The following is a 21,493-nucleotide window of genomic DNA, read 5'->3' on the forward strand; positions in this document are numbered from 1 at the left end:
AAACTAGTTCAATCATTGTGGAAGTCAGTGTGGCGATTCCTCAGGGATCTAGAACTAGAAATACCATTTGACCCAGCCATCCCATTACTGGGTATATACCCAAAGGATTATAAATCATGCTGCTATAAAGACACATGCACACGTATGTTTACTGCAGTACTATTCACAATAGCAAAGACTTGGAACCAACCCAAATGTCCAACAACGATAGACTGGATTAAGAAAATGTGGCACATATACACCATGGAATACTATGCAGCCATAAAAAATGATGAGTTCATGTCCTTTGTAGGGACATGGATGAAACTGGAAACCATCATTCTCAGTAAACTATCGCAAGGTCAAAAACCAAACACTGCATATTCTCACTCATAGGTGGGAACTGAACAATGAGAACACATGGACACAGGAAGGGGAACATCACACTCCAGGGACTGTTGTGGAGTGGGGGGAGGGGGAGGGATAGCATTAGGAGATACACCTAATGCTAAATGATGAGTTAATGGGTGCAGCAAAACAACATGGCACATGGATACATATGTAACAAACCTGCACATTGTACACATGTACCCTAAAACTGAAAGTAGAATAATAAAAAAAATAAAAAAAAGTAAACAATTAATAGTGAATGGAATAGTAAGGCCACTGAGTTAACTAAAGTTGACTATATTAATCCTTGAAAATTATTTTCCTAGTTAGACTTAGGCCAACCAGGATTTAGAACATCAAGTGGTTTCCAAATATTTCTTATAATAATCATGATTGTCTTATGCTTTTTTCCTCCCTTAATGTCTAATGTCCAGATACTTAAATACTGCTACATAGGCATTGTAATGAGGTACTATATAACTAATAATCTGTTCCATAAAGAGACTGAGGCCCTCATGGTCAGTCAGCTTGGGGGTTGAGTTTGACCAAAAGGTTGAAATTGAGAAATTATAAGAAGAAGAATGATAAAGACCTGGTGTAATTCAGACGGGCATACTACTAAATGATAATGACATAAATAATACAGAAAATTTCTTCCATATATGTGTGACAAACTAAACAGCTAAAGCATTTTGGAAAAGCTAGAAATAAATGAAATCAGTTTAGTTGATGACTCATACAGCTGTCCAAAAGCAAATACCCTGACTGGTCTTTTGGCTGGCTGCTAACTCATTAGCATCTCACAATGAAAAAAAAAATAGAAAATTCATTGTTTAGAAAGTGGCCATGGTTTTTCTCTCTCTGCTTTTCCCTTTTTATTACATATAAATGCTTTGTTTGCATTCATTAGATGAAATCCATCTATTATTGGTTTAATGTGTATTCAAGTATATAATATGGTAATAATCAATATATATCTTTCAGTTATTCTTTTATTATACTTTAAGTTCTGGGATACATGTACAGAATGTGCAGGTTTGTTACATAGGTATACATGTGCCATGGGGGTTTGCTGCAGCCATCAACCCATCATCTACATTAGGTACTTCTCCTTATGCTATCCCTCCCCTACAACCCCACCCCCTGACAGGTCCCAGTGTGTGATGTTCCCCTCCCTGTGTCCATGTGTTCTCATTGTTCAACTCCCACTTATGAGTGGGAACATGTGGTGTTTGGTTTTCTGTTCCTGTATTAGTTTGCTGAGAATGGTTTCCAGCTCCACCCATGTCCCTGCAAAGGACATGAACTCATACCTTTTCATGGCTGCATAGTATTCCATGGTGTATATGTGCCACATTTTCTTTATCCAGTCTATCATTGATGGGCATTTCGGTTGGTTCCAAGTCTTTGCTATTGTGAACAGTGCTGCAATAAACATATGTGTGCATGAGGTCTTTATAGTAGAATGATTTATAATCCTTTGGGTATATATCCAGTAAATGGGATTGCTGGGTCAAATAATATTTCTGGTTTGAGATCCTTGAAGAATTGCCACACTGTCTTCCACAATGGTTGAACAAATTTACACTGCCACCAACAGTATAAAAGCGTTCCTATTTCTCCACATCCTCTCCAGCATCTGTTGTTTCCTGACTTTTTAATAATAACCATTCTAACGGGTGTGAGATAATATCTCATTGTGATTTTAATTTGCATTTCTCTAATGACCAGTGATGATGAGCTTTTTTTCATATATTTGTTATGAATATAACAATTATATGCATAAATGTCTTCTTTTAAAGACATAAATGTCTCAAAAGACATTCTGGCTGCGTAAATGTCTTCTTTTGAGAAGTGTCTGTTCATAACCTCTGCCAACTTTTTGATAGGGTTGTTTTTTTCTTGTAAATTTGTTCAAGTTCTTTGTAGATTCTAGATTTTAGACCTTTGTCAGATGGATAGATTGCAAAAATTTTCGCCCACTGTGTAGGTTGCCTGTTCACTCTGATGATAGTTTCTTTTGCCGTGCAGAAGCTCTTTAGTTTAATTAGATCCCATTTGTCAATTTTGGCTTTTGTTATCATTGCTTTTGGTGTTTTAGTCATGAAGTCTTTGCCCATGCCTATGTCCTGAATGGTATTGCCTAGGTTTTCTTCTAGGGTTTTTATAGTTTGAGGTCTTACGTTTAAGTCTTTAATCCATCTTGTGCTAATTTTTGTATAAGGTCTAAGGAAAGGGTCTAATTTCAGTTTTCTGCATATGGCTAGCCAGATTTCCCCAGACCATTTATTAAATAGGGAATCCTTTCACCATTGTTTGTTTTTGCCAGGTTTGTCAAAGATCAGATGGTTGTAGATGTGTAGTGTTATTTCTGAGGCCTCGGTTCTGTTCCATTGGTCTATATATCTGTTTTAGCACCAGTATTATGCTGTTTTGTTTACTGTAACCTTGTAGTATAGTTTGAAGTCAGGTAGCATGATGCCTCCAGCTTTGTTCTTTTTGCTTAGGATTATCTTAACTATACTAGCTCTCTTTTGGTTCCATATGAAATTTAAAGTAGTTTTTTATAATTCTGTGAAGAAAGTCAATGGTAGCTTGATGGGGATAGCATTGAATCTATGGGCATGGAATGTTTTTCCATCTGTTTGTGTCCTCTCTTATTTCCTTGAGCAGTGGTTTGTAGTTCTCCTTGAAGAGGTCCTTCACATCCCTTCTAAGTGGTACTCCTAGGTATTTTATTCTCTTTGTAGCAATTGTGAATGAGAGTTCACTCTGTTTGTCTGTTATTGTTGTATAGGAATGCTAGTGATTTTTGCACATTGATTTTGTATCCTGCCACTTTGTTGAAGTTGCTTATCAGCTTAAGGAGATTTGGGGCTGAGACGATGGGGTTTTCTAAATATACAATCATGTCATCTGCAAACAGAGACAATTTGACTTCCTTCCTTTTTATTTCAATACCCTTTATTTCTTTCTCTTGCCTGACTGCCCTGGCCAGAACTTCCAATATTAATGTTGAACAGGAGTGGTGAGAGACCGCATCCTTATCTTGTGCTGGTTTTCAAAGGGAATACTTCCAGCTTTTGCCTATTGAGTATGATACTGGCTGTGGGTTTGTCATAAATAGCTCTTATTATTTTGAGACACATTTCATCACTACCTAGTTTATTGAGAGTTTTTAGCCTGAAGGGGTGTTGAATTTTATCAAAGGTCTTTTCTACATCTATTGAGATAATCAAGTGGTTGTCATTGGTTCTGTTTATGTGATGGATTACGTTTATTGATTTGCATATGTTGAAGCAACCTTGCTTCCCAGGTATGAAGCCAACTTGATCGTGGTGGATAAGTTTTTTGATGTGCTGCTGGATTCAGTTTGCCAGTATTTTATTGAGGATTTTCACATCGATGTTACTCAGGGATATTGGCCTGACATTTTCTTTTTTTGTTGTGTCTCTGCCAGGTTTTGGTATCAGGGTGATGCTGGCCACATAAAATGAGTTAGGGAGGAGTCCCTCTTTTTCTATTGTTTTGAATAGTTTCAGAAGAAATGGTACCAGCTTCTCTTTGTACCTCTGGTAGAATTTGGCTGTGAATCCATCTGCTCCTGGACAGTTTTTGGTTGGTAGGCTATTAATTACTGCCTCAATTTTAGAACTTGTTATTGGTCTGTTCAGGGATTCAACTTTTTCTTGGTTTAGTCTTGTGAGGGTATATGAGTCCAGGAATTTATCCATTTCTTCTAGATTTTCTAGTTTATTTGCATAGTATTCTCTGATGGTAGTTTGTATTTCTGTGAGATTAGTGGTGATATCCCCTTTATCATTTTTTATTGTATCTGTTTGATTCTTCTATCTTTTCTTCTTTATTAGTCCGGCTAGTGGTCTATCTATTTTGTTAATCTTTTCAAAAAATCAGCTCCTGGATTCATTGATTTTCCGAAGGGTCTTTCATGTCTCTATCACCTTCAGTTCTGCTCTGATTTTAGTTATTTCTTTTCTTCTGCTAGCTTTTGAATATTTTTGCTCTTGCATCTCTAGCTCTTTTTATTGTGACATTAGGGTGTCAATTTTAGATCTTTCCTGCTTTCTCTTGTAGGTATTTAGTGCTGTAAATGTCCCTCTAAACACTGCTTTAGCTGTGTCCCAGAGATTCTGGTACATTGTGTCTGTCCTCACTGGTTTCAGAGAACTTATTTATTTCTGCATTAATTTCATTACTTACCCAGTAGTCATTTAGGAAAAGGTTGTTCAGTTTCCATGTAGTTGTGCCGTTTTGAGTGACTTTCTCAATCCTGAGTTCTAATTTGATTGCACTGTGGTCTGAGAGATGGTTTATTATGATTTCTGTTCTTTTGCATTTGCTGAGGAGTGTTTTACTTCCAATTATGTGGTCAATTTTAGAATAAGTGCATTGTGGTGCTGAGAAGAATGTATATTCATTGATGTGGGGTGGAGAGTTCTGTAGATGTTTATTAGGTCCACTTGTCCCAGAGCTGAAGTTCAGAATATCCTTATTAATTTTCTGTCTCGTTGATCTGTCTAATATTGACAGTGGGGTGTAAAAGTCTCCCTATTATTGTGTGGGAGTCTAAGTTCCTTTGTCTGTCTCTAAGAACTTGCTTTATGAATCTGGGTGCTTCTGTATTGGGTGCATATATATAGTTAACTCTTCTTGCTACATTGATCCCTTTACTATTATGTAATGCCCTTGTTTGTCTTTTTTGATCTTTGGTTGTTTAAAGTCTGTTTTATCAGAGACTAGGATTGCAATCCTTTTTTTTTTTTTTTTTTTTTTTGTGCTTTCCATTAGCTTGGTAAACATTCCTCCATCCCTTTATTTTGAGACTATGTGTGTCTTTGCACATATGATGATGGGTCTCCTGAATATAGCATACCAATGGGTCTTGACTTTTTATCCAATTTGCCAGTCTGTGTCTTCTAATTGGGGCATTTAGCCCATTTACATTTACGGTTAATATTGTTATGTGTAAATTTGATTCTGTCATTATGATGCTAGCTGGTTATTTTGCCTGTTAGTTGATGCAGTTTCTTCTTAGTGTGGATGGTCTTTACAATTTGGTATGTTTTTGCAGTGGCTAGTACCAGTTTTTTCTTTCCAAAACTCCATGGGAGTTTTATGGGACTTACTTTGGAGTTATTTCCTTTCTTTTTTCCTAATTCTTCCTTTAGAATGGGTATGTTTACTTTGTGCTGATGTCACCATTGTATTTTGGAAACATATAACTTGTTTGATTTCATAAGCTCACAGTTGGAGGAGAATCTGCCTCAGCTTTCCTCAGGAGCTCTTGTAAGGCAGGCCTGGTTGGGACAAAATCTCAGCATTTGCTTGTCTGTAAAGGATTTTATTTCTCCTTTGCTTATGAAGCTTAGTTTGGCTGGATACGAAATTCTGAGTTGAAAATTCTTTTCTTTAAGAGTGTTGAATATTGGCCCCTACTCTCTTCTGGCTTGTAAGGTTTCTGCAGAGAGATCCTCTGTTAGTCTGATGGGCTTTCCCTTGTGGGTAACCCGACCTTTCTCTCTGGCTGCCCTTAACATGTTTTCCTTCATTTCAACCTTGGCGAATCTGATGAGTATGTGTCTTGTGGTTGCTCTTTCGAGGAGTATCTTTGTGATATTCTCTGTATTTCCTGAATTTGACTGTTGCCTGTCTTGCTAGGTTGGAGAAGTTCTCCTGGATAATATCCTCAAGAGTGTTTTCCAGCTTGGTTCCCTTCTCCCTGTCACTTTCAGGTACACCAATCAAACGTAGGTTTGGTCTTGTCACATAGTCCCATATTTCTTGGAGGCTTTGTTCATTCCTTTTCATTCTTTTTGCTCTAATCCTTTCTTCATGCTTTATTTCATTAAGTCGATCTTCCATCTCTGATATCCTTTCTTCTGCTTGATCGATTTGGCTATTTACACTTGTGTATGCTTCAAGTGCTGTGTTTTTCAGCTCCATCAGGTCATTTATCTTCTTCTCTAAACTGGTTATTCTACTTAGCAGTTCCTTTAACCTTTTTTCAAGGTTCTTAGCTTCCTTGCATTAGGTTAGAACATGCTCCTTTAGCTCAGAAGAGTTCGTTATTACCTGCCTTCTGAAGCCTACTTCTGCCAATTCGTTAAACTCATTCTCCATTCAGCTTTGTTCCCTTGCTGGTGAGGAATTGTGATGATTTAGAGAAGAGGCTTTCTTGTTTTTGGAATTTTCGTCATTTTGCGCTGGTTTTTCCTCATGTTCGTGGATTTATCTACCTTTGGTCTTTGATGTTGGTGACCTTCGGATGGGGTTTTTGTGTGAATGTCCTTTTTGTTGATGTTGATGTTGATGCTATTTTCTGTTTGTTAGTTTTCCTTTTAATAGTCAGGTCCCTCTGCTGCAGGTCTGCTGGAGTTTGCTAGGGGGTCCACTCCAGACCCTGCTTGCCTGGGTATCACTAGTGGAGGCTGCAGAACAGCAAAGATTGCTGCCTGTTCCTTTCTTGGAAGATTTGTCCCAGAGGGACACCCTCCAGACGCCAGCTGGAGCTCTCCTGTATGAGGTGTCTGTCGACCCATGCTGGCTAGTGTCTGTCTCCCAGTCAGGAGGCACGTGGGTCAAGGATCCATTTGAGGAGGCAGTCTGTCCCTTAGCAGAGCTCAAGCGCTGTGCTGGGAGATCCACTTCTCTCTTCAGAGCCAGCAGGCAGGAACATTTAAGTCTGCTGAAGCTGAGCCCACAGCCACGCCTTCCCCCAGGTGCTCCATCCCAGGGAGATGGGAGTTTTATGGGACTTACTTTGGAGCCATTATCCCTTTCTTTTTTCCTAATTCTTCCTTTTAGAATGGGTATGTTTACCTTGCACTGATCCCACCATTGTATTTTGGAAACATATAACTTGTTTGATTTCATAAGGTAACAGTTGGAGAACAATCTGCCTCAGAATGAATCATACCTTGAATCTCACCCATATATGATTCAGGTGACTTCTTTTTTTTTGAGATAGAGTTTCACTCTGTCACCCAGGCTGGAGTGCAATAGTGCAATCTCAACTCACTGCAACCTCTGCCTCCTGGATTCAAGCGATTCTCAGTATCCATAGTAGCTGGGATTACAGGCACGTGCCACCACGCACAGCTAATTTTTACCATGTTAGTGGAGATGGGGTTTCACCATGTTTGCCAGGCTGGTCTCAAACTCCTGACCTCAGGTGATCCACCTGCCCTGGCCTCCCAAAGTGCTGGGATTATAGGCGTAAGCCACTACATCCAGCCCAGATGATATTTTGATGAGACTTTGAATGTTAAACTTTTGAGTTAATGCTAAAATGTTTTGAGACTTTGGGAGCTATTAGAATCAAATGAATGTATTTTGCATACGAGAAGGACATAAATTTTGGGATGCAAGGTCACAATGTTATGGTCTGAATTTTTGTGTTTCCCCAAATTCAGACCATCTAATCCTCAAGGTGATGGTATCACGAGATGGGGCTTTGGGAAGGTGACTGGGTCTTTGGGAGGACTCTGCCATTATGAATGGAATTCATTTTCTCATAAAAGAAGTCTGAGGGAGTTTGTTCACTCCTTCTGCCAAGCGCAAACAAAGCTAGAAGGTGCTATCTTTGAAGGAGAGAGCAAAGCAGAGAGCCAGACACTGAATCTCCTGAGACCCTGATTTTGGACTTTCCAGCCTCCAGAACTGTGAGCAATAAATCTTGGTTGTTACAAATTACCCATTTGTAAGATATTTTGTTAAGCAGCCCAAATGGACTAAGAAACTTCTCTTATTTTTTCCTCAAAGACAAAGCCTCTAACATTTCACCATAGAGCATATTTGCTAAAATGTATCAGATTAAGAAAAATTCCTTCCATTTTAGCTATTAGTTTCTTTTAAAGTCATAAATGGATACTTAATTTTATCAGATGTTTTTGTCTTTTGCATTCCTGACCAGACCATCATATGGTTTTTCTAGTTTATTTGCTAATGTGATGAATTACACTGATTCATTTAAAATGTTTAAAAACTTTGAATTCCTGGTGTAAACCAAACTTGGTTATGATATGTTATCTTTTTTAATTGCTAGATTTATCTGTATTTTGGTTGGGATTTTAAATCCATGTTCATAAATGATATAGACTTACAACTTTCTCTTTTTGTAATACCCTTTTCAAGTTTTTGCATCGAGTTATGTTGGCCATAAAATGAGATGAACATGATTTCATCTTTAATAATTCTCAGGAACATTTAAAGTAATACTTGTACAATTTATTTCTTTAAAACTTGGTGGAATTTGCTCTAGTAGCCACATGAGCTAGGATTTTTGCAGTGGAGGCTCTCTATGAGATAGAGGTCCAAGCTGTCATTTTCATACAAGTGTCAGTTATTCAGAAGCTCTGTAATAACTTTCACCTCCACAGTTCCCTTATAAGGAAAATGTGTTTTTTTAAACAAAATTCACATTTTATTTAGATTGAAATAAACTATACAAAATTGATTTTCTTCACCAAAAATAAAAGCAATATTTTCCATATTTTTCTAGATAAACCACAACACTTATTTTGTAGGTTTTCCAGGTTTTGCTTATAAATCAAGATGAGGCAGTAGGTAAGAGTCATGGAAAAAGACAGAAAAAAAAAAAAAAACAGACAAATCAGTTGTCAGTATCCATGGCCTCTGATTCTGTCTCAACCATGAAACAGAAGTGTTCAACATATACCTGCTAAAAAGCTTAGGAAGATGTAGGCTCCACAAAGGAATGTAAACAGCAACGAGATGTGGAACAACAGCAGGCTTTTCCATTCAAACTTTGTCATTTGTTCCTTTAAGTTCGAGAAAGACAAAATCTACACTGAAATCCGTGTTTGGTGAGCTCACAAGCTTTTCTCCGGTAATTTCTTGTAACTGTCCAGTACAGATTTTTAACATACTTAAAACTCCTATTAGTCAAAGGTCAATTGTGGGCTTCACTATAACATTTTATAAAATGTATTCCTTCCTCCCACACCTCTTCAAAATATATTTTTTCAAAGAATTCATAACACCCAACAAGTAGAGATCCACAGTGATAATAAATGCTATGTCTAAAATGACTTAACTGAAACAATTCCAGAGTGCCGTCAACAGAGATCATGCAAAAGGAAACATGGCACTTTCAACGTTCTCTTCTGGAAGAACAGGTAGGTCTTCAAAGCATGAGAGTTCAAACACATGCCATTTAAACAGGTAGTTTATCAATGGCTAATGTATTCAATGGAGTCCTATAGGCAAAGATATTTAGTTATTAAGTGGCCTACATACACCTTACGGCTTTTCTTCCAAATATCAAATATAAGAAAGCCTATTTTTAAAAGTCTCTTAGGTATTTTCCACAGTTTCGGAATTATCTGTAGGAAGCTCTGACTTACTTGTATAGAGTTTAATATATGTGTCCACCATTAAATCCAGGTCGTGTTTTATAACAAAATTTATGTTAAGCAAAGCCAAGTTACTTGACCTTTGGTCTGTCAAAGCGTTCCTCAAATATGCTTTAAGATGCTTTTGTCCATTTTCATACCGCTCATTCTCAACCTTCATCACAGGAAGAATACACAGGACCTTCAGCAATGCATACACATTAGAAAAAAACTTTATGTCAGGCAGGTGGAGGGCTTCATAGATGGTGGACAGAAGCTCTGTATCTTTCCCCCTGTGTTTCCATTTGATTCTCCAACAATGAAGCTCAGCTGACAGCGTGTCAGGATTGGGTAAGTCACTTCTATACATGTCAGCATGGTGTCCCTCCAACGTATTGAATTTGAGTTGTCCCATGACTGAGGGTACCAGAGATAAGCATTTAAGAGCTTTGAGGTGCTGTTCTGAGAATATATCTTTAAGTTCCTGAATAATGTGCTCCACTGTTGGGACACTTAGGGTTTCTTTATAGTAACTCTCAGAGGTTAGCTGAGATTCCAAGTTACCCAGGTGAGCTCTGTGGAATTTCCCAGGGAGTTTCATTTGAATATCAAGTTTGGTTGCCAAATTTGTGGCTTCCTCAAACCAAAATTCACGATAAATTTCAATATTTTCCATCACTTCGTTGAGTGAATGCAGTACTGCAGTCAAGCTACCGGCTGCAAAGAAGACATCAGAGGTTTGCCCCTGGAGGTTTTTCCCAAAGGCTCTTGTAAAAGATAGGACATTTTTAAGAACAACAATAGTAACAATGAAATCAAAATCTGTTACTGCACTGCAGAGTACAAACGCTCAGCCAGCTGCACAGTTATTCCATCTAATATTTGTGTCACTATTTATACCATCTAAACATAAAACAAGTGCTTGCAGGAGTTCCACTAAAATTTCAAAAGCATCATGCCTGCCTGTCCACTGAGAATGGCAGATTTCCTTCAGTTCTTTACTCCTTTCTTTACTGTTCTGAAAAAGAACAGAAATTACGTTGTCAAGTTCTAAAAGCGGTTGTGGTGATCGATGGAAAAAAGAACAAACTTCCTCAATTGTTCCTAATGCAACAGATACTCCCATAACAGGTACTGATTTTGCCAACCACATACTTAAGGCACAGGAAGAGCAGAGTGTGTAGATAGCTTGGGGGTATTTCTCTAAAAGTGTAGAAGCAACAACTTTCATTTTGGAAGAAAATCCACTAGAGACAATGTAAGCCTGGCCACGACAATACTCCATATTTAATCCCCACTTCTCAGTTATCATAGTGTGAAATTTCACAGCCAAAATTTCTGCATTGGCTTCATAAGGCAGGAAGCCTATAAATTCCTCTCTTAGGTTATGAGATTCATCAACAAACCTCACCAACACAGGTAGGTGCTCTTCCCCTGCTATGTCCACTACATCGTCAGTGATAATGGAAAAGAAGTGTGAGTCTCTCACTTCCCTGAGAGTTTCTGAATACAGCTCTCACAGATCTCTAGCATCTGCCTCTGCTGTGTTTTTGAACAAAACAACGTGTTAACTGCTGTTGTCTCAAACCGCTTTCTCAGAACCTCTTCAGAATTTATCCGACACTCCAGCAGTGCCTGAAAGTTATCTGGAGTAAAGAGACCTTCTGGGATTTCATCAGCCTCATGTCCATCCAGAGGTACGTTTTGCTTTCCCATCAGAATCAAGATTTCAAATAGAGATTTTAGGTATTCTTTGTTTTCCTTCTCTTCAAGGATTAAAGGTAAAATGTCCTCATCTTGCCCGTCTCCCTCTTCTTCGCTGGGGTTCTGAGCATTGCTATTGTTCGTTTATGTTTTTATTCCTGCTCAGAAGTTTCATCAATTTTTTTCTGTTTCAGTGTCCTGATTTCGTCTTCACTCAGTTCTTTTATTCGTTTTCTGTGTCTACTATGTGGGTTGTTCAAATGACTGGTAAGATCAAATATTGTTGGTATTGCATTATCTTGAAGAACTGTCCTATAAGGACTCTCCCAGTGACTTCACAAGTATCTGCTTCAATTAATTTCGAGAAATAAAATAACCCAATCATTCTTTAGTTTTCTGATGCCTCTGCAAAATGTATAGTTCCACAGATCATAGAGGTCTCAAAATGTTTGGCACATAATCGATAATGTTTATTTAGCTGATCAGGTGTTTTATCTTCTAAGTCGGCTCTCCTACAGTTCTCCACCCACTTCTGGCAACTGGCAGGGTCCCGCGGGAACCTGAAGAAGGCCAAGTCGGACTGCGTGCTCTTCCGCGTGCAGTTGGGTGCAGCGCAGAAGTTCGGCATCCTCGCCCGCCCGCCGGCCGACCCAGCCCTCACCTCCCCGCCTCTTCAGGGCAGTCCGCCCGCCCGTCGGGGCCGGGGAGAGGAGCGAGGCCGGCCGGCCGGCTCGGCAGGGCCGACGCGCGGGGGAGGGGCGGGCGGGCTAGAAGCCGCGAGGGCCAGGAGGGGTGCCGCGAGGTCCAGGAGGGGTGCCGCGGTCCGAGGCCGGGCTGGGGACGCGGCTCCACAGTGCTGTGAGCGGCCCGGAGGATTTACCACCACCGCCGCCGCCGCCGCCGCCGGTGCACCTCCCGCACGCCCGAGACGCTGCCGCGTCCTTCGGGAAATGTGTTTTTTATCTGACCTATTCTAACAACCTTCAGCTTCTGAACCGGGTGACACATCTTTATGGTTTCTGAATTCTGAAGTCCCTTTGTCTTTACAGGTCAATCTCTAGAGAAGGGAACTCAGAAGATGGCTTGAGCTCAACCATCTTTCACGGTAATTACTTGGGCTAGAGAATAATCATATATTCTCACCATATCAAATAATGAAACAATAGGCTGTCCCACAGTCCATTCCTCCTCTCCCATCATCCATCAACTGTTGTTGCCAGCTTTCCCATCAAATAATATTCTAGTAAAGAAGCAAGCACCCAGTACTCTATGTTCACATATATCCTCCACATCCCCCTGAAGAAAACTCCAGGTACTCAAAGATAAGACTTTTTTATCTCAAGGCATTCTCTTGGAGCTTATAAGACTCAGCTTAGGAAGTACAGAAATAAAAGTGAAATATATAAGGTAATGTATTATTTGATAAAAGTTGATTCCAAATAAGCGTAGAAAGATGAAGTATTCAGGAAATGGTATTGGCACAATTCTTAGTCATCAGGAAAAAATATAGTTTAGTACTGATTTCATATCTTATACTTAAAAAAATTCCAGATAGATTAAAGCTTTAAACATATAAAAGAAACAAAAAGCATATTAGAACATAATTTTTTTGTTTTTATTACATTTTTATTACTATCTTGAACTGAGGAAGGACTTTTTAAATAAGACACAAATTCAGAGCCATAAAAGATAACAAAAAATAGAATTGCAAAAAATTCTTTAAAGTAGAAAGCATCTTAAACAGAATCATAAAGCAAACAAAAGCAGGGAAGATCATTGCAAATTACACTATAGAGAAAGCTAACTTCCCTAATATGCAAACAGTTTTCACAAATCTCTATGAAGGCCAACAACTTTACAGACAAATGGACAAAGAATAGAAACAGAATGCCACAAAACAGGAAAAGATGTTCAATTTCACTTAAGATATAAGAAAATTTTACTGATATTATAATAACATACTACTCTTTACTTAACAAACTGACCAGGATGGAAAGTTTGATTATGCATTGTAGTTAGAAAGGTTGTAGGAAAGTAGACATTCTAAACATTGCTGGTGGGAGTATAGTTTGACACAACCTCTATGGAGGGCTACAACCTATAAACAAGGATTAACTGAAATTAAATTAGGCTTTAATGGGAATAAAATCCAACTTTCAAAGACCTGATGTCTGCTTGAATTATGTTGTTCTGACCCTTCAATAGTTTTTTAACCTAGACTGCCAGAGGAAATGTAGGTACTTTCTGGAGGAAAGTATCATCTAGAACCCCAAATTATAATGTTCATTTCTCAATTAAAAAAAAAAAAAACAGAAACAACTAAGAAAACAACCATACAAACTGGCATACATGAACACAATACAATGTGACTCAAAACTAAGAAATGTAATAGACTAGATACCAAATATGGAAGTATCACACATATTTAAAGTAACACATTTTTAAAGTCATACATTCAATATGTTCAAAGAAATAAAGAAAAGAGTGATAATTTAGGAAGAGAACAGGATGTTTTAAAATAATCAAATGTAAGATCTAGAACTGAAAAATAAAATAGCTGAAATTGAACTCCACGGGTGGATCTAACCATCAGATTAGACACAGTTGAAGAGGGAGTTAGTGAACTCTAAAGGGTAAGTCAAAAGAAAATATCCAAAATGAAATATAAAGAGAAAAAAAGACAGAATATAAAAACAAACAACACAGTATAAGTGTAATAAAATCCTAACAGTCTCCTACTAACATCAAAATTGGGAACACTATCACAGGTTTGACTTCAAGAAAGAACAAAAAACCATAATGTAAATTTAAATTATTTTTCTTATATATTGTTTAATCTAATAAAAATCCAGGTGAGGGCTTCTTTTCATTTTTAGGACTTAAGCAAGGAACATCTAAAAAAATCAAACATATTAGCTAAATAATACATATCAGAAAAAAGTTTAATTACTTACATTCCATATGCTGAGCTTACAGCAAGACTAGTAATCTGTTGTGGAGGTTCACCATCTACCCACACCAATTGAATAACAAGTTCTGCTTGATATCCTGGAGGCATTCGCACTGGCCGTGTCTTAACACTTTAAGAACAAAAACAATCCTATTATATACAGTTTCAATAAACATGTTTAAACCTATCTTGAGAATTTACATAGAATCATGCTACAGAAATATACAACACCAGGCATTGCAGGCAGCATGCAGATGGATAGTGCCTTCTAGCTTTCTCAAAATGCACCGAGTCCGTTATGATTACTTAGTTATTTCTTTATGTGGCTTTTCAGTCAGTTAGGTCCACAACTTCAACTGGCCTTTATCATTTCAATTTTTTCTTTTGAGAATATTATTTTAAGTTATTTTTATTATGTAATTATTTTTCTAATGTAATATATGTTACATATATATCAGTTATAAAGCACAACAATAAAACAAATGACCATTAACCTACCCTCCAGTGTAAGAGTTCAACATATCTAGCATCTGAATTCCTATTTTCCTTTAAAGCTGACTAATACTCTTCTCTCATACTTCCCAACAAACCAATTATCAAACACGATGCTACTTTCAAAAAATATATCCACTAGCTAAAATTTTATGATGATGTTTCCTCTTTGTAGATTTTCCTCCCAGTAATATTTGCTCATATTTCCTTCTTTTTATGTACTTCAAAAGAAAAGTTCTGACAGGAGAATCGATTACAAAAGTATAGCATCTGCTAATTGTATGAATTTTGCTCCTAAAATCTTATCTCTAAATTTTCCATAAGCATATTTGTAACAAATGAGAAAACTAGCTGTCTAAAGTTTTTTGAGTGGCAAATGTAGATATGCAGCTCAAAGAAATTCCCTGCTTAGGCTTAATTCTCCAGCCAGCTAACACTAGAAATATGTGATTTGATGGTATAGAAGCAGTAAGCAGTAATTTATACTCTATTACTAAAAATCATAAAAACAATAAAATATTACTGTGGGCTTTGTTAACTTTAGGTTTTATTGAACATGATGCAAATCTTTGTTTAGCTTATTAATAAATAACAGTTTTAAAAAAGAAAGATTATGCAATATACTAGCAATCATGAGAGAAATCCTTTTTTCTAATATAGAACTCCTGTAGTAGATAGTAAACTTGGTTTTCTTTTTGATTCCAAGAAAGCTAAAGAAATTACATAAACATACTTTTTAAAAAATTATCATTATTTTTTTTTGGAGGCAGGGTCTTACTGTCACCCAGGCTGGAGCGCAGTGGCAAGACCATAGCTCACTGCAACCTTAAACTCCTGGGCTAAAGTGATTCTCCCGCCTCAGCCTCCCTAGTAGCTAGGACTACAGGTGTGTACCATCACACTCAGCTAATTTTTAAAGTTTTTGTAGATACAAGGTCTTGCTATGTTGCCCAGGCTGGTCTCAAACCCCTAGTCTCAAGCTTTCCTCCCACCTCAGCCTCCCAAAGTGTTGGGAATACAGGTGTGAGCCATCACATCCCATAAGCATAGTTTTTCAATTGGAAAGTATCAAGCAAGTTGCCAAGTTTCTGCCCTGCCAAACTTCTTATTCTATGAAAGCCATGTTTTCTTTAGAGTCCTTCTGGGCAGGAAATATATAAATAAGTGAATGAAGGATGAAAATATTATGCCTTCTTCACAGATGTTCAAAGAAAAGACAAGAGTAACCCCTGAAGACTTGTAGATCACTTGACAACAACTTGATAATTAGATAAAATTAATTTAATTTGTCACAGTTTCGAAGACATATGATTAATATCTAAAATTGTTTTAAAATTTGGTAGAAACTCTTACTTGAGGCATGGGATACTGTCCTTTGTTACTCCTTCACTAGCAACAGTGTTAGTGCTCCCAGAAAGACTCCTTGAAGAAGGAAGCTGGGCTGAGAGATCTGGAAATGGAGGACTTGTTTCTGGTTCAGGGGTGATAATATCTTCAACATCATACTGAAGTCGTACCTCTAATGACTTAAAAAAACCAAGTTTAAATTTAATTTAAGTCACACTAATAATCATTGTTTTAATTTAATCTAAGTCATAATAAATAATCACATTAAAATACCTGATAACTTTTTAGGAATCATTCACACAGTTTTTTTCAAATTAATAAGTTGAATGCTATTTATAGGAAAGTTGAGAAGTATCTCATACTAAATCAAATAGTTAATTATATGGAATATTCAATGGCAATCACAAAAAATGTAAATTTTTAAACTTCAGAATTAAAAGAAAAATACCTCAGTGAAGATAAAGTTTTTATATAATACATATACTTTAAGATATAGTAGAAATTACAATTTGATATATGATAAAATAAAAGGAGAAGTTGATTATGGTTATTCCAATGAAAGAAATTAAACTTTTTTCATATACACACACAAACGTGTATGTGTGTGTAGTGTGTATGTTTGTGTATGAAAAAAATTACTTGTTTGAAGCCTTTTAGTATAAAAAACTTTCATTGCATTTTAACTTTGCATTAATTCACTAAAAATTTTCCAAAAGAAATTCCATATTTTTGGTTGTTTGTTTCATTACCTTGGCTTTTGTTTAATTTAATTAGCTGATCAGAATTACTTGATAAAAAGCATATAATAATTTACATAGGAATAAAAAGGTGACCTAAAAACTAAAACTTTTTTATTAAACTAAAAAAGTTTTAAAACTACTTTATGAATGCATAAAATGCATTAAATGATTTAATTAGAACTGATTTTATAACACATATTTGCCTTATAATGTAAAAATGAGCATTTTTAAGATTGAAAACAATTACTTACAAAAATGTCATTATGGGAATATCACCAAAATTATTGTCATAATTATTTTAAAACTACAGAAAACCTCTGGTGGTGACAATACAGTTACCAATTATTGAGTGCTTACTACAGTAACGACACTATTATAATGTCTTTATATAATTATCACAAGAACACTATAAAATTGGTATTTGTATTTCAAGTTTATTTTTATCTTCCATTTTCCCATTTTATTTACACAGGGAATTGTACATGTGATGAAAATGAATCATAGCTACATTCTACTACTGACTTATGACTTGTTCAGAGTCACATAGATATTTAATGGGAAAGCCAGAATTAAAACCTAGGTTGATCTGACTCCAAAGCCTTAGCTTTTAGCTACTATACAATAAAAGGGTGATATTAATTTTAGCTGTTGAGGTAAAAACACTTATACACAGGCCTATAGTAAATAATCTTTATATTCTGGTAAAAGGGGCAAGGTAGAGAAGGACAATTGTTTATAGGTGGCTTCATTTAGAATTAATTTATCCCATAAAATCATTATTCTTTTGAATAAGCAGAGTATTTCATTGATTTAAAAATTAAGATTAGGTAAGGTCACTCCATAATTAGATCCACCCCATAAAAATGTTGCTACAAAGAAAATCATTAAAAATAACCTTATTGTAGCTGAGAAATAATCATTTATGGCAAACAGTTGATGAGAAAATACAAATCAGATAAACTTAAAAATTAATAAAAGTATAGAACAAAGCCTGCATTAATTTCATTTTTATACAAAAATAAATCAATAACTATATGTATAAAACCTATACATTTTATTAGTATAAACAGAAGAATATATAGGTGTATATTCCACAATATATACATATTTCAAAACATCATGTTGTAGAGTTGACTTATTTTGTCCAGGTAGATGCAACTCACATAACATCAAAGAGAAAAATGAGAAAATTGTGACATGTTTAATTTGTAACAAGATTAACTTAAAATACTAAGCTTGTTTTGACATTGAAAAAAATACCAAGTTTTGATAGAGAATTGTTTTGGCCTTTTAGGCCAAACCATTTATTAATATGTTATCGTAAGTAACAATAATAATTTAAAATCCTATGAATTGTATTACTGGCCACATACTGCACACTTCATGGAAACCATACCAAGTGGTAGTCAAATCTATGATAATAGCTTTCTTTTAATAACTGTGAAAGTTAAATTTTAAATAACTTACCACTATTTCTGTTGTAATTTCATGTCTGCTGAATTTATAAATTATGACATATGCAGAGACTCCTGACACACAGAATATTCTGCTCTCTGGACACCAGTAAATCATCTGAATGGCAAATGGATCTTCCTCTACAATTTCACATGTTTGTTTTCCTTCTCCTACCTTCTGTTTTTCAAACACTTTTGAAGTTTTTAGCTTGTACAGCATCTGCAGAGTTACTATAAGACATCAAAGCACAGTTATCTTCTAATTTAAACTTAATTCTTAGATGTTATTAAAGCTTTTACAATATATTTGTTAAACCACAGAAGTAAAACTAAGTAGATAAAGTAAATTACATTTTAACTAGTAAGCATTCAATGCCATGCTTTCATATCAGTACAGCAGCTACAGGGAGACTACAGGGAAAAAATAAACATTCCTTGAATATATAGTACATACCAAGGAATACATAGTTGCTTTCTTGTGTCATTCTCAGAAAAGTCTCATGAAGGAAGGATTTTTATCATTATTTATTGATAAAAATATTGGGGCATAGAAAGTCTAAAATGGGAATACTGAAAATAACTCTTCCCTAGCGGAGACTCCTCAATTCTTTATCTCAGTTTTCCCCTTTGATTGTTAGATGAGAGGGTGATGGTATTCCTAGAGGGTTTACTCCTCTCAACAAATTTTTAGACACTCCTTGAGATAAGAAACATTGTAATTTACCAGTTAGCAATATTGGGAGTCCAAGAATCTGTAACTATTTGAGAAGGGATCTTTTCTGAGTGGCTCTGTGTCAAGAAAGGGTCAGATATAATCTCATACATTGTGTTTGTGAACTGTTTTTAAGAATATTTGGGGGAATATTTTTCCATTGGACACCATGATGATAATAACTCTATAAAAGAACTATGATTCTACAAAGAATCCTTGAGTAAAGTTTTAAATATGAGTCCCGTGAAAAGTGCATCACCTGAATCTAATAATGAGAAACATTAGTCAAAACCAGACTGAAGGAGATTCTATAAAATAACTGGCCTGAACTCCTCAAAAATGTCAATGTCATGAAATGAAGACTCAGGAACTTTTCCAGATTTCTTAAAACTCAGAAGATACAATGACTAAATGCAAAAATAATCCTGGATTTTTTTGTCGTAAAGAATATTAATTTGCGGCCGAGAGCAGTGGCTCACGCCTGTAATCCCAGCACTTTGGGAGGCCAAGGCGGGCGGATCACCAGGTCAGGAGATCGAGACCATCCTGGCTAACGTGGTGAAACCCCGTCTCTACTAAAAATACAAAAAAAAAAAAAAAAAAAAAAAATTAGCGGGGTGTGGTGGCGGGTGCCTGTGGTCCCAGCTACTCTACTCCAGAGGCTGAGGCAGGAGAATGGAGTGAACCCAGGAGGCGGAGCTTACAGTGAACCGAGATTGCGCCACTGCACCCCAGCCTGGGCAACAGAGCGAGACTCCGTCAAAAACAAATATATGTGTGTGTATATATATACATATATATATATATACACACACATATATATACATATATATACATATATACACATATATATACATATATACACATATATACATATATACATATATATACATATATACATATATATACATATATACATATATACATATATACACATATATACATATATATACATATATACATATATACATATATATACATATATATACATATATACATATATATACATATATATACATATATACATATATATACATATATATAAAAAAATTTGCAAAAGCTGAATAAAATCCGGAGATTAGATAATAGTGTTGTGTCAGTGTTAATCTACTGGTTTTGATGACTGAAGTCTGGTTATGTAAGCGAATGTTTGTAGGAAATACACACTGAAGTATTTAGGGGTATGTAATGTGTCTCCAACTTACTCTCAAATAGGTAAGAAAAAAAGCTATATGTATATATGTACGTGTGTGAGACAAAAATGTATGGAAGGAAGAGATAAAGAGTAAGAGAGAGAGCCAGGGAGAGGAAAGGAATATTTGGAGAATCTGGTTGGGAGGTATAAAACATTTCATAGTACCTTTTTTTTTTTTTGCAATTTTTTTATAAGCTTGAAATTATGTCAAGCTAAAATAGATTTAAAAAAAAATGGGCAAGGCTTCTGAGGTCAGATAGGGTATCATTCCTATGATTATTTATGTTACATGACAACAGTAAAATGATATTGCAGACATCATTAAGGTCCCTAATTAGTTGACTTTGAGTTAATCAACAAAGAGCTTATTCTTAACAAGCCAAATCTAATCAGATGGCCCCTTAAAAGAGGGACTGAGGCCCTCCCTGAAGGTAAAGAGACACTCTTGCTAGCTTTGAAGCAGCAAGCTACCATGAGCTCTGAATGTGCAAGAAAATGAAGTCTGCCAACGATTACGTAAGCTTGGAAGAGAACCTTCAGTGTCATGAAATCTCAGCCCCAGCCAACACCTTGATTACAGTCTTGTGAGACCCTGAGCAAAGGACCCAGCGAAGGTATAATCAAATTCCTAACACACAGAAACAGTGAGATGATAAATGGGTATTGTTTTAAGTTGTTAAATTGTGGTAATTTATTACTCAGCCATAGAAAACTAAGATACATAATAATATAAACTCAATTATTAAAATTCATTTCGCTTTCTGTATTAGACAGTGTTTCACAAAGTTAGCAAACTAAGTAATTTTTTAAGACATCCATTAAGTTGGAGATATGACCTTGATTACAGTGAAAATATTAAACATGCTGCAATCATTTGCAATTTATATTCTAAATGTGATAAAATATTTATTTAAAAATTAACTTCTCAAAATACTATTATGCATGCTTAAGGGTGTTATTCACTCTAATAATTAAAGTGTTAAAGTGTCCTCTACATTTTATTTTATTTATTTATTTATTTTATTTATTATTTTTTTTTGGAGATGGAATCTTGCTCTGTCACCCAGGCTGGAGTGCAGTGGTGTGATCTCGGCTCACTGCAACCTCTGCCTCCCGGGTTCCAGCAATTCTCCTGCCTCAGCCTCCTGAGTAGCTG

The 21,493-nt window shown here is 36.0% G+C and overlaps 2 protein-coding genes across 5 annotated transcripts in view; both read right to left on the reverse strand.

Annotated features, from left to right (window-relative positions):
• STXBP5L (syntaxin binding protein 5 like) overlaps positions 1-21,493 on the reverse strand; it is a 509,439-nt gene that overhangs the window by 170,871 nt on the left and 317,075 nt on the right. For all 4 annotated transcript variants that reach the window (XM_012501087.2, XM_030802184.1, XM_030802185.1 and 1 more), the window contains 3 exons: positions 18,444-18,661; positions 16,243-16,415; positions 14,402-14,527 (listed from right to left, as the gene is read on the reverse strand). In XM_012501087.2, the coding sequence (XP_012356541.1) occupies positions 14,402-14,527; positions 16,243-16,415; positions 18,444-18,661 (517 nt within the window). The remainder of the gene's footprint in view (positions 1-14,401; positions 14,528-16,242; positions 16,416-18,443; positions 18,662-21,493) is intronic.
• On the reverse strand, positions 8,790-12,149 carry LOC100580367 (52 kDa repressor of the inhibitor of the protein kinase-like). Its single transcript, XM_012501088.2, is given in 4 exon segments — positions 8,790-11,249; positions 11,252-11,593; positions 11,596-11,770; positions 11,857-12,149. Coding segments are annotated over 4 exon segments (2,280 nt in total). The 5' UTR covers positions 12,076-12,149; the 3' UTR covers positions 8,790-9,705.

This window comes from Nomascus leucogenys, chromosome 21, assembly GCF_006542625.1.
Source record: "Nomascus leucogenys isolate Asia chromosome 21, Asia_NLE_v1, whole genome shotgun sequence".
Taxonomy (NCBI): Eukaryota; Metazoa; Chordata; class Mammalia; order Primates; family Hylobatidae; genus Nomascus; species Nomascus leucogenys.